The sequence below is a fragment of the Rhinolophus ferrumequinum genome, chromosome 25 (assembly GCF_004115265.2).
Source record: "Rhinolophus ferrumequinum isolate MPI-CBG mRhiFer1 chromosome 25, mRhiFer1_v1.p, whole genome shotgun sequence".
In the NCBI taxonomy this organism is placed as follows: domain Eukaryota; kingdom Metazoa; phylum Chordata; class Mammalia; order Chiroptera; family Rhinolophidae; genus Rhinolophus; species Rhinolophus ferrumequinum.
The window spans coordinates 15,723,448-15,744,679 of NC_046308.1; the positions used below are offsets into that span (position 1 = coordinate 15,723,448).

A 21,232-nucleotide genomic window follows, 5' to 3' on the forward strand; every position below is an offset into this window, starting at 1 on the left:
GTTATATATTATTTGAAATATTCGTTTAATTGCATTTTGGTTTGGACATGAGCATAAAACAATTAAGCCATATAGAATATAGAGGCTTTTAATAATGGGAGATACCTAGCTATGTTATAAATATGGTAATTTCTCTACTAGTAAGGCGGTGAAGTATAAGTTAGCTTACCTATTCTTTGGCTAGAGAGGAGATAACTGGTGGCTAGTCTTTCAACCACATTTGTAGTAGAAAAACTTTAAAAATTATGATGCAATATTTATTATTCTTCCCTTGAGTTTATATAGTAGGACCCCAATAGATCATGATAGGTTGGGTTGATATATCTGCAGCCAGTTGGTATTAAATAAATAAATAAATAAATAAATAAATAAATAAATAAGGCTTCCAATCAATATATGTAGTTTTATATGTAGTATGTCTATGCCTTATTTTGATGAGGGGGTATGTAAAGTAATCGTTCAGGAATCTGGGGGCTAGAATTTGATTTTTTAAAAACTTTCTGTAATGAAAATTTAAAACACACACAGAGGGAGAGACTAATACAATGTAATTGATAGACCCATCACTCGGCTTTATCATTTATACACACATTACCAGTCTTGTTACATCCATACCTGCTAGTTCCTTTTACATTATTTTGAAGCATATCCAGACATGATATATCATTTCATCTGTAAATATTTCTGTATGTATTCCTAAAAGATAAGAATTCTTTTAAAATACCAGAACATAAGCATAATACATTGCTACTGCTAAAAAAATAATACTTAGTTAATATCATAAAATATTCAATCTGACTTTACATTTCTTCCGTTTTTACAAGATTTTTTTCTATTTGAGTTGAGTTTTAAAGATGGTCCATATATTTACCGTGTTTCCCGGAAAATGAGACCTAGCCGGACAGTCAGCTGTAATGCGTCTTTTGGAGCAAAAATTAATATAAGACCTGGTATTATGTTATGTTATATTATATAAGACCTGGTCTTATATTATGGTAAAATAACATTGGGTCTGACATTAATTTTTGCTCCAAAAGACACATTAGATCTGATTGTCCGGGTATCTCTTATTTTCTGGGAAACACGCTATGCTAGATTGTTACTACTTTTAAGTCTTTTTTGAACTATAGGATCCCCATCCATCATTTTCCCTCTTGAAATTTTTTGTTAAAGAAACCAGGTCATTTGTTGTGTAGTTTCCCACATCCCAGGATTTTGCTGATTGCATCCTTGTGGTATAACGTTTTTTTTTATATTAAAGCAGCTTGATTGAGGGATAATTAACACAAAATAAACTACATATTTCAGGTATACAATTTGGTAACTTTTACCTACACCGGTGAAACCATTATCAAAATTAAGGTAATAAACATATACAGTATGTCCTTTTCCAACAATTTTCAGTTCTCTGACACCAACTGGGTGTCCTATAATTCAATTGACTTCTGGTACTAACAACTCAGAGTATCAGTTCTGATACTAATAACACCGCCAGGTTAAGGGCTCACTTCCACAAGATCGCTCCACTTCAGATGCCAGCTGTAAATGGGCTCCTGAGTCTACCTGCATTTCTGCCTGGCTGACTACAAATTTGGAGGTCCCCATGACCTTCCGCTTAGGTTTGCTATTTCGCTAGAACAACTCATAGAACTTGAGATAGTGCTATATACTTACTTGTTTTATTATAAAGGATACAGCTCAGGAATTTAAAAATGGTTGTCACGTAGGGCCAGGTCTGCAGGAAAGGAGCAGCGAGCTTCTGTGCCCTATCCAGGAGGACCCCTTTCCCAACACACGGATGGGTTCACCCGCGTGGAAGTTCTCCAAACCTCATGGTTCTAGAGTTTTTAGTCGAAGTTTCACTTTATAGGTCTGCTTGGTTGAATCATTGACTACTGGTCATTGAACTCATTGTTTAACCTTCCAGAAGTCAAGTGGTGGAGCTGAAAGTTCCAGCCCTCTTCTCACAGGGTTGGTTCCTCTGGCAACCAGCCTTATCTTGAAGGCAGTTAGGCGCCCATGAGTCACTTCACTAGCATAAACCCAGTATGGATGGAAAGGGCTCCTTATGAATAAGACACTCCTATTATTCATGAAATTCCAAGCATTTTTGGAGCTCTGTGCTAAGAACCAGGAAATAAATCCAATATAGATCTTTTTAATTTTACCACATGCATTATCCCCTCAAAGTTTGCTCCTGCTTCTTTATAACCAAACACTACAATTCCCCCACCCCTTTCTCCTTTTGATCTGGCTTCTTTTACTCAGAATAATTATTTTGAGATCCATTCAATAACTTAGAAGAAATGGACAAATTCCTTAAAAGATGAAAGTTATCAAAACTATACAAGAATTAGAAAATATGAATAGCTCTATATCTATGAAAGAAATTGAATTTGTAATTTAGAACTTTGCCACAAAGAAAATTCTAGGCTCAGATGGCTTCACTGATGAGTTCTATCAAACATTTAAGGAAGAATTAATACTATCTTACACCAACTCTTTATAAAATAAAGGGAGAAGAAAGGAATAATTTCCATCTCATTTTATGAACCATATTATTCTGATACCCAAACCAGAGAAAACTATTATTAAAAAAAAGATAAGACTTATGTTGAAAGCTATAAAATATTGATAAGAAATTAAAGAAGACCTAGACAAATGGAGAAATATATTTATGGATTGTATTCTTGATATTATTAAGAGGTTAATTCACCCAAAAGTAATTTATAGATTCAACACAGTCCCAATCAAAGCCCCAGCAGGCTTTTTCTGGGAAGAAATTTCCATGTTGATGTAAAAAACTTCCAAGGAATGAACAAACAAAACAGAAACAGACTCACAGAGAACAAACTGATGGTTGCCAGAGGGGAGAGGGGCTGTGGAGCTGGGTGAAAAAAATGAAGGGAATGAGAAATACAGGTTGACAATTACAAAATAGTTATGGGGGTGTAAAGTACAGGATAGAGAATATAAACAATAATGTTGCAACAACTATGTATAATGCCAGGTGGGTACTAGACTAATCTGGGGGATCATAGCATAAATTATGTAAATGTTTAACCGCTCTGCTGTGCACCCGAAACTAATATAAAATAATATTGATGTCAACTGTAACTAAAATAAATAAGTAAATAAATAATTTTAAAAATACATCGGTCAATTCCATCCCTCCCTCATTCACTCAAAATCCTTTTGTCTCCATCTTTTACGTGTAAAATGAAAATAACACCTATAGAACAGGCTATCGTGAGAATTAAATGAGAAATTATACATCTATATCTATATCTATATATGTGAGATATATGTATATACATATATATGGTGTACATTATATTGCCTAGCACATAAAAGGTACTTTATAAAAAACCAGAAACATTAGAAACTTAGCATGGAAATGCAGAGAACTTAGGATAGCCAAGGAAACAGAAACAAAAGCAATAAAACAAGGTTGGAAGACTTAAGTCACCTGATTTCAAGACTTACTATACACCTATAGCCATGAAGACAATACCGTATTTATGTAAGGACAGACATATAGATCAATGCAATGGGACCTACACATGTTTAGTGTTGAATCAACAAAGATGCCAAGGTAATTCAATGGAGAAAGGATAGTGTTTTTTTTTTTTTTAAACAAATGATACTGGAACAATTAGGTATTACAAGGAAAAAAGGAACCTCCATCTTACCTTGCATCATACACAAAAATTAACCTGAAATGGATCTTAGACTTAAACAGAAAGGCTGAAACTTTAAAATTTCTAAAGGAAAATATAGGTTAAAATTGTCATGACCTTGGGATGTCACAGATTTCTTACCACAGACGGTTCACCAGGAAAACGGATCAATCAATTGGAACTCGTCAGCTAAATACTTCTGCTTTTCGGAGGACTTCATGAAGAGGATGAAGACACAAAGTTCAGGCTGGGAGAAAATATTATCACATATTCTGGCATAACTAGGACTTGTTTCCAGGCTATATAAAGACATTTTACAACTGAGTAATAAGACAACTCCGTTGAAAGGCGCAAGATTTCACAGCACACCTCACAAAAGGAAATGTACACATTCCAATAGTCATGTCCAATCATGCTTAGCATCACTATTCACTAGGGAAATGCAAATTCAAATACAGAGCAACATAAGGTACCACTACCCACCCAACAGAGTGGCTAAAACTATTACAGAAAGTCTGACAACCGAAGTCTAATCAAGGGATGTGGAGCCATGGGACCTCCAGCCATCGTTTGGGAATATCACACTCTACAACCAGTTAGGAATATAGTTCAGCACTTTTTCGTGGTGTTAAATAGAACTTCCCATATGGCCAACAGTTTCGCTTCTAGATATTTACCCATGAAAAATGAAAACACGTGCCCATAAAAAGACTTACACAAATATTTAAAGTGGCTTGATTCATAGTAGTCCCAAACTGGAAACAGCGCATTTGTCTGTCAATAGATGAATTATCCATAAACAAATGGTGGAATACAATGACATACTACATACTTGATGGTAAAAAAAGAGCTGAATACTTATGCACACAACAATCTGGATGAAGCTTGCTTATACCGAGTGAAAGGCGCCAGACACAAAAGACAACATACGATTTTATTTATATAAAATTCTAGAACTGGAGCAAGTAATCTGTATTAAGAGAAAGGAGATCAATAGTTGGCTGGATCCTAGAACATGGGGAAATTAATTGCAAAGGGGCAGCTTTTGGGGTGATGGAAATATTTGATATCTGGTGGTTATATGTGAAGAACTCATTTAACAATATACACTTAAATATGTATTTAATTGTATGTAAATTATACCTCAATTCGTTTGTTTTAAAAAGTTTTTTAAAAAAAGGGTAGTGCCAAATTGTTGCTCGTCAATGGATGATTGAGATTCAATTTCCACTTTTTCCATTTGGATAATCACTTTTGGGGTTCACTTACTGAATAGTTCCCCGCTTTCCTGATTTTTCTGCCTAGCTGCTTCTGTTATATCAAAGTTCCATATATGTGTGGGTCAGCTTATGTGCTCTCTATTCCATTTCATTGATCACTTTGTTTATGTTGTCTTAATTATTTTAACCTCGTAATAAGTCCTATTATCATTATTCTCTTGCTTCAGAAATGTTTTTGTTTTTCTTTCTGAGCCTGTGTTGTTTCGTATACATTTTATAAAGAGCTCCTCTGTTTCTATGTTCCATGAAAAACCCTGTTGGAATATTGATGGGAGTGGTATTGATTTCATAGCTAAATTTGGAGAGACTTCGAATTTTTGCAATATTAAATCTTTCTGTTCATAACTGTGGTGTATCTTTCCATTTATTAAGATCTTCTTTAATATCTCTCGGTACAATTTGTAATTTTTCCTGTGAAATTCCTGTGCATATTTTGAAAGATTTATTTCAAATGAGATGGACTCATTTGATGTTTCTTATTTTATTATAAGTGAAATCTTTCTTCTAATTACGTTTTCTTGTGGTTTATTGTTGATGTGCAGAAATCTGATTTGTTAAAATACTAATCATACATCCAGGGAACTTTAACTTTTGTTTTAGAAAGAGGCTCATTAATCAGTGAGCAGAATTTGTCTTGTGTTTGCATGCATGTTTGTGTATGTTTTGGGAAGTGGTGGTGTTAAGTGGGAACTTTCCCCAGGTGTTTAAGTTATTTTTTTGTGGGTGAATCTCTACATGTAAAGTTGGCTGTAGGTCTCAGGAGATAATAATGGCTGGAGCTGCGATGTTCCCAGCTTAAAGTCGAGCTGGCCATTCGTGCAGTCACGGATGCCAGCAGAGGGTCTCTGGTCAAACCAATGCCTTTGAGTTAAGACATCCATATAATTTTCCTGTGTAAGGATGGTTCTCATGACACAGGCTGTAATTGTTGAAAACGTGTCACTCTTCTCTTTTAGTATCCGGAGTGTGATGCAGAAGTATCTTGCGGAGAGAAATGAAATAACCTTTGACAAGATTTTCAATCAGAAAATTGGTAAGTCCTGCTCACTCACTTGGCATACTGTCACTTCGTGATATCGAGTGGCACAAAAGTAACATGTTAAGTGCAACCCCTAATGTTTTTATATGCTTTGTAGCTCAAGCTGGGCATGGAGGAAATGTAATTAATCAGATACTTAGAGATTACTTACATTCTTAGTAATGTATCTTGTGAATAAGCCAGGGGGAAACTGTTTGATTCGAGGTTTTCAGGCAGTTTGGGAGGTTGCCAGAACAAAGGACTGGGTACTGGGTAAGTGGAAAGAAGCTGTCTCTGTGGGGACCTGCTTCTGAGGTCCCCAGCTTCCGTCAGTGCTGTTGTTCTTTCTGTGATCACAGGGAGTTGGCCTGTGTCTTCATAAGCATTATCCCACCCATGTGGTTGGCTTCTCTCTTTCCAAAGTGTGGGGCTGGGTCACTTGATCTTGGCAGTATTCACAAGTTTATGGGTTTTGTATGCCATTCGTTATTGTCTGTTCCACATCAATTATTCTTTTTCCTGTGGCCCCATTCAGAGTCTCTACCCAGCAGGTCACCGGGACTCCCCCTGTTGTATACACAGAGGTCAAGGACCCATCTCTCGCTGGCGATGTCCAGTCCTGGCCAGGGCTGGTCCTGGCACGTGCAGGCGAGTGGTTGTGTAGGAGTGTTGCGTGGCGACCGTAGTTAGTGCCTAGAGAAACCAGGACTGCTGCAGTGTAGTTTCAAGGCCGATGAAGAAATGAGAGTGTTCTCACCTGCCTTCTGAAAGGCTGACAGTTTGTTTAGGGGTGAGTGTCAGCTGGGTTAGGTAAGAGCTGTGGTATACATACTTTGTTTTCCCCATTCCCCCAAATCAGTTCCTGCTGTCCAGAAATTTCCAAAATAATATTTTATTCTCAACTAGGATAGGGTTCATTATTTGGCCTGCCAGTTGGCTGTATTGTTAATCTGCCCGGAGTGATGTGATCAACAGATAATTCTAGGGTATTTCCATTGCAACCCACAGAGCTGAATGTAAGAGAATAGGATGCCCGTTTCCTTTCTTTGCACCTTGCTTGCCTCCCACAATTACTCATAAGGTTTGCTGAGGAACTGGGTCTTAGTTTTTAAGTTATTTTACTACTAGAGGAAATTATTAAAATGTCAGGAAATTAAGATCTTACTGAAGTTTCCTGAAACTCTGATTCTGCATTCAGTTCTCTTTCCATGATTCATAGGTAACGGATTGACCCATTTGAGACTGAATATTCTTAGAGATAATTCAGGCTTGCCCCCTCCATTTACGAGTAAGGAGGTGTAGACTCAGCTTGGTGAAGTGAAGTGACATATCTTGATTCACAGTTCTTTTCTACTCTGTTAATTCTTTAAAGACGGTTGCAAAGGAAACAATGGAGGTAAAATGTACTGTAGAAAGTCACCTGGTAAAAACTGGATCGATTTTTAGAAAGACTTAGGATGTTCCTTTTTTTTTTTTTCCAAGTAAAGCAGAAACCAGTGCAGAAAGTCTGGAGTTTTGTAAACCAGTTTTCACCTAGTCTGTAAAAATTAGCCAGTCTGTTACAGCGACCTTCAGTAGACACGGGTGACGTGATCTGGAGAAGCAGAGGAGGGTAGACTGTTTGTGCCCTGAGGACAATGTGTGCAAAGCCCTTAACCACAAAGACGTGTGTCATCCCATCGGCAGGATTTGGTTGGTGAACAACAGCTCAATTAAAAGGGTTTGGCTTTCACCTTCATTGTTGTTGCTGCTTCTCATTGTTTTCATGGTGTTTGGTTAAATGGGCTCCTTTCTTTGCTCCCGATTTTGTACCAGAAAAAATAAATAAAAAAATAAAGCCAGAAAATAAAACGATCATGTTAACAAGAGAAACACTGCATCTTTTGGAGGAAAGGGAAAAAGGGAATTAATTATTTATTAAACATTTTTAAATTTGTTTTTTGACAATAAAATTTTTACGTTTTTAACTTTTTTTTGTTTATAAAAATTTGTATTTTTAATAAGATTTGTAATTTTTAAAACTGTATTGAGATACATTTTACAGAGCATAAAATTCACCCATTGAATGTATACAGTTGGTGGTTTGGGGTGTATTCACAGAATAGTGCAGCCATCACCACAGTCTCATTTTGCAACATTTTCAACCCCCCAAAGAAACTCCATACGATTAGCATTCACTGCCCGCCCTCCCCCAGCCCCTGGATACTAATCTAACTTCTGCCTGTATGGATCTGCCTACGTATTCATCACGAATACATGGAATCCCACAGTATATGGCCTTTAGCATCTGGCTTCTCTCAGCATAATATGAGTATTTTCAGGGTTCACCCATGTCGTAGCACGCATCAGGACTTCATTCCCTTTTATGCTCGATAATCCATTGGATGGATATGCCCCATTTTGTTTATCCATTCATCCATTGGTGGACACAAATAGGTTGCTTCCATTTTTAGTGACTGCGAGAGGAAGGTATTTTTTAACATATAATTTGTGTAAGTGGTTCGCTGCGACAAGGGCTTTCTGGTAGATGGTGACACACCTGCTCTCCCCGACAGCTCACACTCTGCTTTCTGAAATGCATTGAGGATTTTTTTCTCCCTTTGCGTTTTCTGCTCCTTGCTCTCCCTTCTGTAGGGTAGCCCCTTTCCTGTCTGCCATCCCCACAACGCACGCGTTCAGCTCCTCAAACATGTTCTTTCCATTGTCGTGATTAAAACCTTACCTGCCACTGGCTCCAGGAGCCTTTGATCTGAATGCCTAATGAACCTTAGCTTCAGCCACACAGATTCTTCCCCAAGAGCCCTTCACGGGACACTGATAGTCTGTGAATTTCGTCTCAGTTAAGCTGTTAAAAAACTAAAAATCGTTAAATAAATCATTCCTTCTCCCTTCTGATTCGTGAGCTTGGAGCTGGTCAGGAGAAGCTAAAGTTTACATTTGGAAGGTCAAAGGGAAGAACCGTCACTGATTGGGGGTGGGGGTGGGGTGAGAGCATCAGGGAAGTGGCCTGACACAGATCTGTCATTACGTTTAGACACAGCTATGTATTTACCGTGTCTAGCGCTTGTCTGTCTAGTCCCTCCTTTTGCTCTGTGGCATTCTCATTTTCTGGCAGGCATTAGGGATTGGGGAAGAAGGGAAGGAAGGTGGACCGTAGGAGGAGTACATTTGGCTTTCCAGGTCTCTCTTCCCATTTCAGCACGGTTCTCTACCCCTTTGTCTCTGCCATCTGTTCCATCTGCCCCCTCCCGTGACCACCTCCTTGTGTTACCCCCTTGGTGGATTTCTGTGTTAGCCCTTGTGGCTTTTCTGTGGTTCTCCTCTTTCTGTTCCACCCTCTGTCCCCCTGCATATCAACTTTTTTCCTCTCTTCCCATACCTTACCCATCCCTCCGCCCGTGGTTAGTGCAGGGTTTGGGGGGCGCCGTCCATCGTGTGCTGTAGCCAATTTGTAAAAATGTTTTGTGAAATGAAAACAATAGAAATCTTTCATTTCCTTGGCCTCTGAAGCTGGGCTGAGATAATGGGTGATTGGCAGATCTGTGGGCGACACTCCGAACTGGGTGCTATTTCATTAGTTTTCTTATCTCTAAAAGTGGGGATGACAATAGTAGCTACTTCATAAGACTGTTGGGAGGATTCTGCAGGAAATGTTTGCGAAGCCCTTGACACAGTGATTGGTCCTTAGCAGATGCTCAGTTAATGAGAGCTCTCACATCGTTTATTATAACATTTTTTCACCATACACAAAAGTGGGCTAGAGTAGTGAACCCCTGTCACCTATACATCACCCAGATCCAATATTTTTCGACATTTTGCTATGCTTGTTTTGTCCATCTGCTCCTTTTGTGTTTGCTGAACTATTTTAAAGCAACTAGCAACCCCCCCCATGCCATCTCAGTCCTACATGCATCTCTGAAAAATATTCATGTTTTCTTATATAATCTCAAAACCTTTACCCCAACCAATGAAAATTTATGATGATTCTTAGGTACTCTAATACTGAGCATAGTCTATATTAAAATTTTCCTCATTAAAAATGCCTTTTTTATTCTTGGTTTGTTTGAATCAGGATACAAATATTGTTCTTAGGTTGTAATTGGTGATACTGTCTCTTTTAATCTAGAACAGATACTTCCACCTGCCAGCCCCCCTCAGATAATTGACTTACTGTAGAAACTGAGCCAGTGGCACTGTAGAATGTTCCACATTCTGGATTTTTCTGTTTGTTTCTTCATGGTATCATTTAAGTCACACTTCTATTGTATTTCCTATATTTCCTGTAAACTGAGAGTTAGATTTCACCGCTTGATTAGTATAAGATTTTGACTTTTTTGGCAAGAGTTCTTCACAGGTGGTGCTGTGTGCTTTGTAGCGGGAGGGACACTACATGTAGGTGTCACTCTGAAGTCACAGCTCTAAAGTGGGCTCGGACGTGGTCAGCTCTCAAGTTCCTCATTAAGCTGTCACCTGCCGTTTGTTTCTTTTTCATTGACGATCTTTGTTTGCCTAAGTCAGATCTTTTCTTAGGGAGTTACAAAATGGTGAGTTTTCTAATTATGCTCTTCCTTCCACGTTTGTTACTTGTACTCATCTACTAGAGCTATTCCATTGCCTTTAAATTTAGTTCATGTAGGAAAGGCAGGTGTAGTGCAGGGGATCCTGCCGACTTCGCCATGTGTCGTGCAGGGTGTCATGCGGGCTCTCAGCTCCCACTCCCCACATAAGAATGCAGGATATGGCTAGGCCAAAAAGGAACACCCACAGAGTCATAGGTAGGGGAGTCACACCACTATACTCTCACTGGCAGCTGGGTTGGAGACACAGGAACCAGGAGCCACACAATTCTCAACCCTCCCTGTGCCTCTTGCAGAGTCAGCCACCATCTTCTTGCTAGCTCCCCCTTTTTTCTGCTAGCCTAGCCACGGCAGTTATATTCATGGCCAATGGCTCGCTGGTTACAGCTGACGGCAAACTAGCCACAGCTGCTGGCCATTTGATCACAGTCGATGGCCATTTACTACCTGAGCCAGCACCTTTCTATGTGAGGCCGAGAGCCTGGAAACTGCTTTTTGGGGCTCTGTCCCCACAGCAGGTGTGATTAGAAGAATTCCAAAACGACCCCCATGACGTTCGCCACCTGGCGTTACTACTTAAAGAGATTTTGCAGGTATGATTAAGGTTATGATCTGGGTGGGCGTAATCTACTCACACCAGAGAATTTCCTCCGGCTGGTGGCAGAAGCAGAAGTCGGAGAGATGGAAAGCACACGAGAGGTTTCAGTACACGGTCATTGGCTTTTCAGGTCGAGGATAGCACGCGAGAAGGCAAGTGGGTAACGTCTAGGGGCTGAGAGTGAGCCCTGGGTGACAGGCAGCAAGGAAACAGGGACCTGAGTCCTACAACCACAGGAACTGAGTTCTGCTGCCAGCCTGAATGAGTCTGGGAGCAGGTTCTTCCCCAAAGCCTCTAGAACAGCCTCTAAGAACCCAGCTGGCCAACACCTTGATTTTGGCCTTGTGTGACGCTAAGCAGGAAACTGGAAGGAGCCCACCTCGACCTCTGACCTGCAGAACTGTGAGATAAAAAGTGGGTGGTGTTTATAAGTCACTGAGCGCGTGGTGAGTTATTACACAGCAATAGCAAATTAATACCATACTTAATGGACAGATACTTAATTCTTTGTTTTTAATTGCCAGTTTTTTTTTTTTTTTGGGAAAAAAGAGAGACAGCTGCTTTTATCCTCCTCATCCTTAATTAGAAATTATATGTCTTAATGGTTAGTAAGTTGATTCCTAATTTGCTGTCAGTAAAATGTACACATTTAGGTATTAATATAATGTTCTTGGTTTGGCTCATTGAAAGAATGGTTTTAAAGGGATACTACTGGTTATTGAATAGACAGTAAAGTTAGTTATAGTTAAGGTAATTTCGTTAGAATTTTCTTCTATAGTATATATTGAAATGATAATTTCATCGTATGCAAGTGAGGCACATGACATTTGATAAATTCCATCTGTCTATTGACAATCTATTTAGGTTCTCTGTCTGCATACCCTCGCCTGTTAGAGGAAGATGTTTCTCATTATGAGGAAACTCCAAAATAGATACTTAATTCATGAGGTATGCAAATGTTAGTTTCCTGTATAAAGAACATCATGGTTAATGTAATATTACATCACATATTGCCACGGAAGACATTTCATTTTATAACACTGACTTCAGAGCTTAATCCAGGGTTTGAATATTAATCTTTTTGAGTTTGTATGAAATAATGTTCGTGTCTTTTTGGTCAAAATAAAACCGCAATTTTTACTTTTTAAAAATCTGCTTTTTTGAGGTATGGTATTACATGCCATAAAATTCACCCATTGTAAGTTATAAGTTGATGAGTTTTAGTAAATTTACAGAGTTGTGCAACCATGACCACACTCCAATTTTAAAACATTTCCTCACCTCAAAGAGAGGCCTCGTGCCCATTGGTACTCACTCTCTGTTCCCAGCCCAGTTCCAGGCAACCGACCGTTAATCTCCTTTCTGTCTCCATAGTAATTTGCCTTTTCTGAACATTTCACATGAATGGCATCTTACAGTATATAGACTGTAGTCTTACATGCGGCTTCTTTCACTTAGCATAAGGTTTTGGAGATCCGTCCTTGTCACTGGGCGTAGCAGTCCTTCATTCTCTTTTGCTGATGAGTAATATTCCGTTATATGAATAGACCACGTTTTGTCTAGCCATTCACCAGCTGCTGGACATTTGGATTATTCCCACTTTGTGTCTATCACAAACGATGCTGCTCTGAACCTTCGTGTACAAGCGTGGACATATGTTTTCACTTCTCTTCAGTATATAACCAGGAGTGGAACTGCTGGGTTGTATGGTAAATTCATGTTTGACTTACTAAGAGGTTACTAATTGTTTCCCAGAGTGACATTGACATTCTCTCCGTCAGTGTTTGAGAGCTACAGGTTTGCCATAGTCTCATCAACTCTTGCTGTTGTCTGTCTTATTGATGATAGCATTCTAGTGGGTAAGAAGTGGTACTTCCTTGTGGTCTTGATTTGTACTTCCCTAACAGTTAATGATATTGAACAGGTTAGTCAGGTTAGTGCCAATTAGCCATTCGTATATCTTCTTTGATGAAATGTCTGTGTAAATCTTTTGCCCCCTCTCCAAATCGATTGTCTTTATTTATGTTGTTTATCATTTCGGTGACTTACAAGTGTTTTCTCCCCAAAATAAACTCCTCTTTTTCATTTTCTGAATGGTGATTTTTGAAGTGCAGAAAGTTTTAATTTCGATGAAGTACTACACATATATACTATATTTTATGAATCACACTTTGTGTCAGATAGAAGAATTTTTTGCCTACCTGACATCCACAGAGATTTTCTTCTGGAAGTTTTATCATCTTAGCTCTTACGTCTAGGTCTTTGGTTGATTTTTGAGTTAATTTTGGTGTGTGGTGTAGGGTAAGGGTCTAAATTCATCCTTTTTTGCGTGCTGATAGCCAGTTGTCTAACACCATTTGTGGAAAAATGTTTCTTTTCACCATTAGATTGTCTTTGCACCTTTGTTGAAAATTAATTGACCATAACTGTGAGGATTTATTTCTGGACTCTGAGTTTTGTTCCATTAATCTGTACGTCTGTCCATATCAGTACCACCCTGTCTTGATTACTGTAGCTTCACAGTAAGTTTTGAAATCGGGAAAACTAATCCTCCCATTTTGTTCCTTTTTTTTTTTTTTTCCCCAAAATTGCTTTTTGCTAACTCTGGGTCCTTTGCATTTCCACATGAATTTTAGCATCAGTTTTTCAATTTACATATCTATATATAGATAGATACCTGTATCTATCTATATCTATAGATATAGATAGATATATATATCCTGGGATTTTGATAGGTATTGTGTTGAATCTGTAAATCAATTTGAAGAGAACTGCCATTTTAACAATACTGAGTCTTCCAATCCATGAAAGTGAAATGTCTCTACATTTATGTAAGTCATCTTTAATTTCTCTCGGCAGTGCTTTTTTGTTTTTATTCTTATACTTCTTGTTGAATTTGTTCCCAAGTATTTTAATGTTTTTGATGCTCTTGTTAGTGGGATTGTTTCCTTAATTTCAGTTTTGGTGGTTCACTGCTAGTACTTGGAAATAGAGTGGGTTTTTGTATAGTGAGCTTGTATCCTGCAACCTTGCTGACCTTGTTTGTTAGTTCTCGTAAGTGCATGTATGCATATGTGTGTGCACGTGTGTGTGAATTCCTTAGGATTTTATACAGACAGGATCCTGTCTCTGAATAAAAACAATTTTACTTCTTTCCAATTTTTACCTTTGCCTTTTCAATTTTTACTTTTCATTTTGATTTCTTAAATAAATTTTATGTTGGTCTCAAACATTTTGCATGATTTCAAAGAACATTTACGTAGAAAGAATACATAAATTATTTTTGGCGTTTGGGGATAAGGCATAAGAAATATACTTGTCACTGGCTTTGAAAACAAAAGTATATGTTTCATTATAAAAAGAATACATTGGAAAAACAAATTGTACTTACAAAGTCCTTTTAAAAAAAGTTCTGAGCAGTCTCTATATAAATAAACAAAGATGGACACAACTTAGTCTTAGGTATTTATTAATGAAATTTGGTAATTATACAAGACCAAAGAAACACTGAAAAACATAGAAAACAGAATAAAACATTTTAGGGTTACTTTTTAAAATCAGTTGCAAAGAACAAAATTTCCAATCTATAATTTATCAAACTACTGAAGTGTTTGTGCTTCAAAACATAATAGATGGTTAAAATCTGCAAATAATTTGTAACTGTGCGACTTCCAACTCAAAGGCTGGGATTAAATTATAGCAAATTGAGCACTTTTGCATATGATTGTAGTGAGGGAAATCTTAACCAGGGAAGCAGTTTCAATCTTTGCTTTCTCTTTTGTTTCCACCTTTGTTTGGCAATGTGTCTTTCTGTCCCTGTGAGGGGACAGAATCCCCCGACAAAGGTCCCCCGCCCCGCCCCGCCCGGGGTTGACAGTCACAAAGCCTGGCTCCCACCCTATCTCATCTCATCTATAGAATTTTCTCCCGCTGAGAGCAACCAACTAGTAAGGAGAATAAAAACCTTAGGGCCCCATTCAATTCTGCATCAATTATCCATGTCTTTGTGGGGAGACTTTCAGTGAGGGATCCATGTAAACTTTCAAACAGCAGAGATGAACACTTCCCTAAGCACAGCTAATTGGATTTTCAATTGAAAAGGCAATGCAGCAACAGGCAACTAGTGGTGAGGGAACCTAGAAAAATTAGGGGCACCGATTCTGCACAGTTTGAACATAGGTTTCCTAATAAAAAAGCTGCCCAGAGAGGAAAGACATTAGAGAAGAGGGGAAGAGCTGTTAGTACTTAAAAACCTACGGGCAGGCAGTCTTTTCAGTTGACTTTCTTATCTTTGTTCCCTTCAACAAGCCTGGGTGTCGGTTCCTAGAATTGGAGTCTGCCAGAGCTGGAAGACATCCCCTCCCCCATGTATAAACTCTGCCACTGAAAACTTGGGACATCTGAGAGGTGTGAGGCAACTTTCAAAGTGGATGAAAAGGCTAAACCAGTTCTGTGAGAAAATGGAGCTGTCTTTTTTTTTTTTTTAAACCAGTTTATTAGGACTGGTTTTCCTTTTTAAAGCCATCATTCAATTTCTAAAGTCAGCCATAATGATCACTTCCAAGAAAAATTCAGAAAAGCAACATTTTACAGGAATAACGCAATCTGTTAACGTCAGCTAGTCATAAACACTGTGGGAACGCCGGTGTGTGATCACTAGACCCCGGAGCTGCAGGCTGCCAACTCTGTGATCTTTCAGATTGTTGCTATTTAATTTTCCCTGAGCATTTCTGAGCCATGTGGATAGGAATTACTATTAGTTTAAGACAGTGATGGCTACCTGTGTTCTAAGCACTGAGTGTTTTCTGTGCTAGGTAAATAACGTGACCACATTTGCACAACTCCAAGGAGGCGGAGCCTGGATTAGACAGATGTATGCTCTTCACAACTGCTTTTTTCTGCCCCTCACCAGCAAAAGTTACTGTGGAAATGAGCACACATATGGAATTCCTTTTTTTTTTTTTTAATAACACACCAACTCTACAATTCCTATTTAATAAGTTACGATACTAAAATCTAGAATTGTGGGGGACGCACAAAGCTCTCTCTGGAGCAGCTCTGCTTCTGTGCTTTACTGAATGAGACCTTCACAGTCGAGTAAGTTTGGACAGCCTCACTGGAAATGTCTCCTTAAACAAAAGGGCCCATGGGCAGACTAAGACAGCATCAGACCACAGAGGGTTTCCCTCCCCAACCAGCTCCCTCTGCAAAAGATGCGAAGCCACGGATGGCTGGCCTGCCAATGCCCATCAGGTGTAAAGTGTTTGCTACTGCCCAGGATCTCCTGAGATGCATGCGAGGGGCCACTGGTGGTATGTCTGTGGCATGAGTTTAAATCTGAAGGCACGTGCTGGAAAGCCAGGCTCTTAGCTAAGGTCAGCCTAGCCCGTCAGCCGGCACCTGCAGCTGACTCACCTTTGAGCCCTCCGCCTGCCAGGAATCACACAGGTAACGGGGAAAATGTGATATGCTCTGGCAATATTCACAAATGTGGGGTCTTAATATTTATTGATAGAGAAGGCCAACGGCCCAGGAAACATCGCCTCCACTGGAAGAATTGTCCATCAGCTTTTTGAACTGACAGCGAGGGGATGATTTGGAGCATGTTAGGATTTGAAGAGCCCCAGGTGTGTTGAGAAATTCCAGGTGGCAGCACACGGTCGTAATATCCCCTGGTTTTAGCTCTTTCGGAAATGCCTTTTCTGAGAGTTTTATACCATGTCCTTGATTTATTTCAGTAGTTCTACTTCTACTCAAAGTCCGAACAGGAAATGTGGAGATACGCCATGAGGTGATTAGTAGGCAGTGTTTGAAATCTATTGCTAAAAATACACCCATTCATTCAGTAAATTTCACGGTGCGCCAGGGGTTCTTGTAGGCACCGGGGAATGCATCAGTGGACAGTACTGAAATGGAAATGGGTTTTTTTTTTTTATGGAGCTAACATCCTGCAGGGGAAGCCAGATCAACAAAAATACACACAGGCGTACCTCGGAGATACTGCGGGTTGGGTTCCAGACCACCGCCAAGAAAGCAAATGTTGCAGTACAGTGAATTACAGTTTCTGGTTTCCCGGTGCACATAAAAGTTGCGTTTACACTGTGCTGTAGTCTGTTAAGTGTACACTAGCATTCTATCTAAAAAACAATGTACATACCGTAATAAAAAATGTTTTATTGCTAAAAAATGTTAACCATCCTTTGAGCCTTCAGCGGGCCATAATCTTTTAGCTGGTGGACAGAGAGTCTTGCCTTGATGTTGATGAAAACACAGTATTTTGGAAGTACAGTAAAATAAAGCTCGATCAAATAACGTATGCCTGTACCGCACACGTGGTCGTACATATATTGGAGCCTCGTGGAACCAAGAAGAGAGGCAGGGGTGGCTGGTGTGTGTGGCAGTTTCCAATAGCATGTTTTGAGAAGGTGGCACTTACAAAGGGACCGTTGGGGGTGGTGAGGTTGCCGAGCTCCTGTGTACTTATCTAGGAGAAGCAGGCCCAGGCAGAGGGTTCAGCAGGGCAGGGACCCTTAGGTTGGACCCACGTGGTGGAGGAATAGCAAAGAGGCCAGAGAGGCTACAGCCAAGGGGCTGGGTGCGAGTGACCGGTACGGGGGTGGAGAGGCTTGTTAGATCACGCAGATTTCAGCTTTTACTTGGAGCGAGATTGGGTGTAGGAAAGTGTGCATTGGGGCGGCACAGTCTGACTCAGGCCGCGTACACAGAGCAGTCTGGTTGTCCCGGAAGCATGGGCCGGGAAGGCAGAACGCCAGCAGCTTCTGGGACACGACGGTGACAGAAGACGCTGGCCTTCGGACCAGTGGGGTAGCAGCGGAGGTGGCGAGAGGTCACTGAATTCCAGACTTGGAGATAGGATTTGTAATGAAATGTATTGTGGCACGATGGGTTTGGAAGGACAGGGCCGTGCAGGGGACCCAATGTCCTCAGGTTCAGTTAAGGCTAGGAGGTGCAGGAAAGGCTCAGATAAGAAGCTGGGGATATAGGGCGATGATTTTGTTCACACATCTTGGAATTAAGGTAACTTGATTTGCATAGCGGGCCATTTGCTGAAGAGAATTGTCACACTTCATCTGCATTCTACTTGATGCTTTTAGGTCAGCCTTAGCTCAGAGCTGTGCCCTAAGTCTGCCTGCTGAGGGACAGAGAAGATTCTTACGGTTTGGGTTAGACAAGAAATCCCACCCAGCAAAGGTGGGGCAGGCAGAGTTGTTCTAGTCCCTCAGACTGTTTAAGGTAGTGGGACACAAGGAGAGAAACCAGGCCAGCTTCTTAAAGAAGCAAATATTCTTACCTTGGAAAATGCACTTACTCCCTAAAGAAATCTTTTTTTTTTTTAATTGGAATTTTCACTTTCACTTTAAAAAAATCATCGTTGGTTTTCAAAGTTTGTTCTTTAAGAATCCATATGCTTATTAGGCAATTTATGACTATTTAAAAAGACTGAAATTAGTTTTATTTTGTGGCTTCTACCTTTAAACCAACAAGTGGCTTCAGAATTGGTGACTGAAGAACTGGAAACAGAATAGTTTAGTGGAAACATCGATTTGGGCGCTTTTCCTTCTGGTGAGATACCACACATATGAGACTCCAATTGTTACTTATTTTTTCTTTGTTTACTGATAAACATGCTGTATGCTTGTGTTCTTACTTTTGCAAAACAATTTTATAGCAGTATCATATGCATTCAGTAAGATGCATCCATTTTAAGTATAGAGTTTTGAGTTTTAACAGAGGTCTATGCCAGGTGCTTCCTGCCACAATCCATATATAGACAATTTCCATCACTTTAAAAGGTGCACACTGGCCCCTTTGTATTCAGCTCACCCCACCCCCGAGCAACCACTGATCAGCTTTCAGTCACAATAGATTACACTTACCTTTTCTATTAGAATACCATGTAAATAGAATCAAACACTAGGCACTCTTTCACGTCTGGCTTGTTTGTCTCAGACAATGTCCTTTCTTTGAAGTTCATCTATAGTGTTGGCTTGTATAGCGATTTTATTTGTTTTATTGCTGAATGGTATTCCATAGTATGGACTTGACACAATTCCCTTGTTCATGGATTGGGGTTGTCCACGTTTGGGGCAATTATGAATAAAGCTGCGATGGACATTTTTACACAAGTCTTGTTGTGAACACCCGCTGTCATTTCTATTTGTTATGTGCCCGAGAGAGGAGTTGCTGGGTCTCCTATGATAGGTGCCCACACAGTACGATTGTCATTGTCATCGTAAGGGCTTATGCATTGACCCCTTTATCATCAGGAGAAGTCCTTTGTCCTGGTAATATATTGTTCTGACATCAACTTTGTCTCACACTGATATAATCACTCCAGGTTTTTTGATATTACCATGTTTCCCCGAAAATAAGACCGGGTCTTACATTAATTTTTGCTCCAAGAGACACAGTAGGGCTTACGTTCAGGGGATGTCATCCTGAAAAATCATGTAAGGGCTTCTTTTCCCGTTAGGTCTTATTTTCAGGGAAACACGTGGTTTGCATGGTACAGCTCTTAATTCTGACTTTTAATTAGACTCTTTAGACCATTTACAGTTAAATAATTACCAGTGCAGTTAGATTGAAGTCTCAAATCCTCCTATTGCCTTGCTGCTTTTTCCTTCTTTTCCTGTCTTCTTTTGAATGTGTATATTCTAGAATGTTATGTTGTTGTCACTACTGGCTTAGTGGCTCTAGCTCTTCACTTCATTATTTTACCTGGGTGTTTCAAGGCACCTTGGCTTCTCTGAACTGCTGCCCTCGCCTCGGTACAACCCCCATGGTCTGCTTGGGTCCCCCTCCCAGAATCACATTTCAGAAAGTATGTCCAGGCCAAGAGCTGGCCCGTCCTGGGGCCCTCCTAGTTTGTTTCCCTTCTCCCAGGGACTCGAGCACTTTCCATGTCTGAAACCAGCTACTTCACATATTTTGTCGAATTTTCTTGTTGTTATGGTGAGAGGTTAAGTCCGGCCCTTGTTAGTGTATCATATCCTGAAGTGTAATTTTATTTTTGAAACAACATATTTGGCTCTTGGTGGGAAAACGGGTTAAAATGTGAAACTGGGACTACCTGTAAAACTCTAGACACATGACACCGCTGTTAGAACTTCACGTAGTGATTCACAGGTGGTGCTCAGTTTCCAGCTTACCCATAGCAGCACAGGTATCCTAAGAAGTGGAAACTTTGCAACAGTCTGTCTGGTACCGTTTGTAGGACGATGACAGTAGTTATCAAGGCCTTAGGTGCTCAGTGCTTTACGTACAGACCTCTTCAGAATAACCCCACGTGGAGGTCGATGGTAGCCCCATTTTATAGGTGAGAGGACTGACATTCAGAGGTGAAGTGACTCGCCCGCCCAGCGTATTGTAGAAAGTGATGGGCTGAGCTGGAATTGACCTTTCAGAGTTGGGACCTGCCACACTGCAGAGGCCAAGCTCTGTCATGGTGCTGAGCTGACTGACTAGGAGGCTTTTCCTGAATATGTAGATGAAATGTCTCTTGGGGCAGCAGTAGAGTTCAGGTTAGGTAATGCTGGAACTTCATGCATGAAGTGGTTAGTTTCTTCCTGAAATAGCTACTTGTTGCCGGAACAAAACAGGATGATTAATTTTCCACAAGTAGTAGTTCCGTAGAAACCCTTACCCTCTCTCCATCATATTTCTTCCCTTTTTTCCCTTCTCCCTCCCACCTTCTTTCACTCTTCCTTTTCTTTTCTTTATCTCTTTTCCTCCTTCTCTACCTGTCAAAATAGCATAAGAGCAATAGCAAAACAGAATGAAATCAAAACCAATCACATAAATGCACTTCTATGTTCATTGTAGCGTTATTTGTAAGAGCCAAATAACGCTGGAAGCAACCTAAGTGTCCATTGATGGATGAATGGATAAAGAAGATGGATTACATATACTGTACCCAATGGCATATTACTCAGGCATAAAAAGAATAAGTCTTACCGTTTGCAACAACATGGATGGACCTAGCGGGTATTATGCTACATGAAATAAGTCAGAGAGAGACACATACAATATTTCACTTACATGTTGAATCTGAAAAACCC

General features: G+C 39.9%; 1 protein-coding gene across 5 annotated transcripts in view; it reads left to right on the plus strand.

The window, feature by feature from the left end:
• GRK3 (G protein-coupled receptor kinase 3) overlaps positions 1-21,232 on the plus strand; it is a 122,277-nt gene that overhangs the window by 17,352 nt on the left and 83,693 nt on the right. For 4 of the 5 annotated variants that reach the window (XR_004422060.1, XR_004422059.1, XM_033097314.1 and 1 more), the window contains exon 2: positions 5,917-5,993. Coding sequence is in view for 2 of the 5 variants with exons in the window: in XM_033097314.1 (XP_032953205.1) it covers positions 5,917-5,993 (77 nt within the window). In the remaining 3 variants the exon portion in view is untranslated. Of the gene's footprint in view, positions 1-5,916; positions 5,994-21,232 lie in introns of those variants that run through there. The other variant, XM_033097316.1, reaches the window with a different exon arrangement.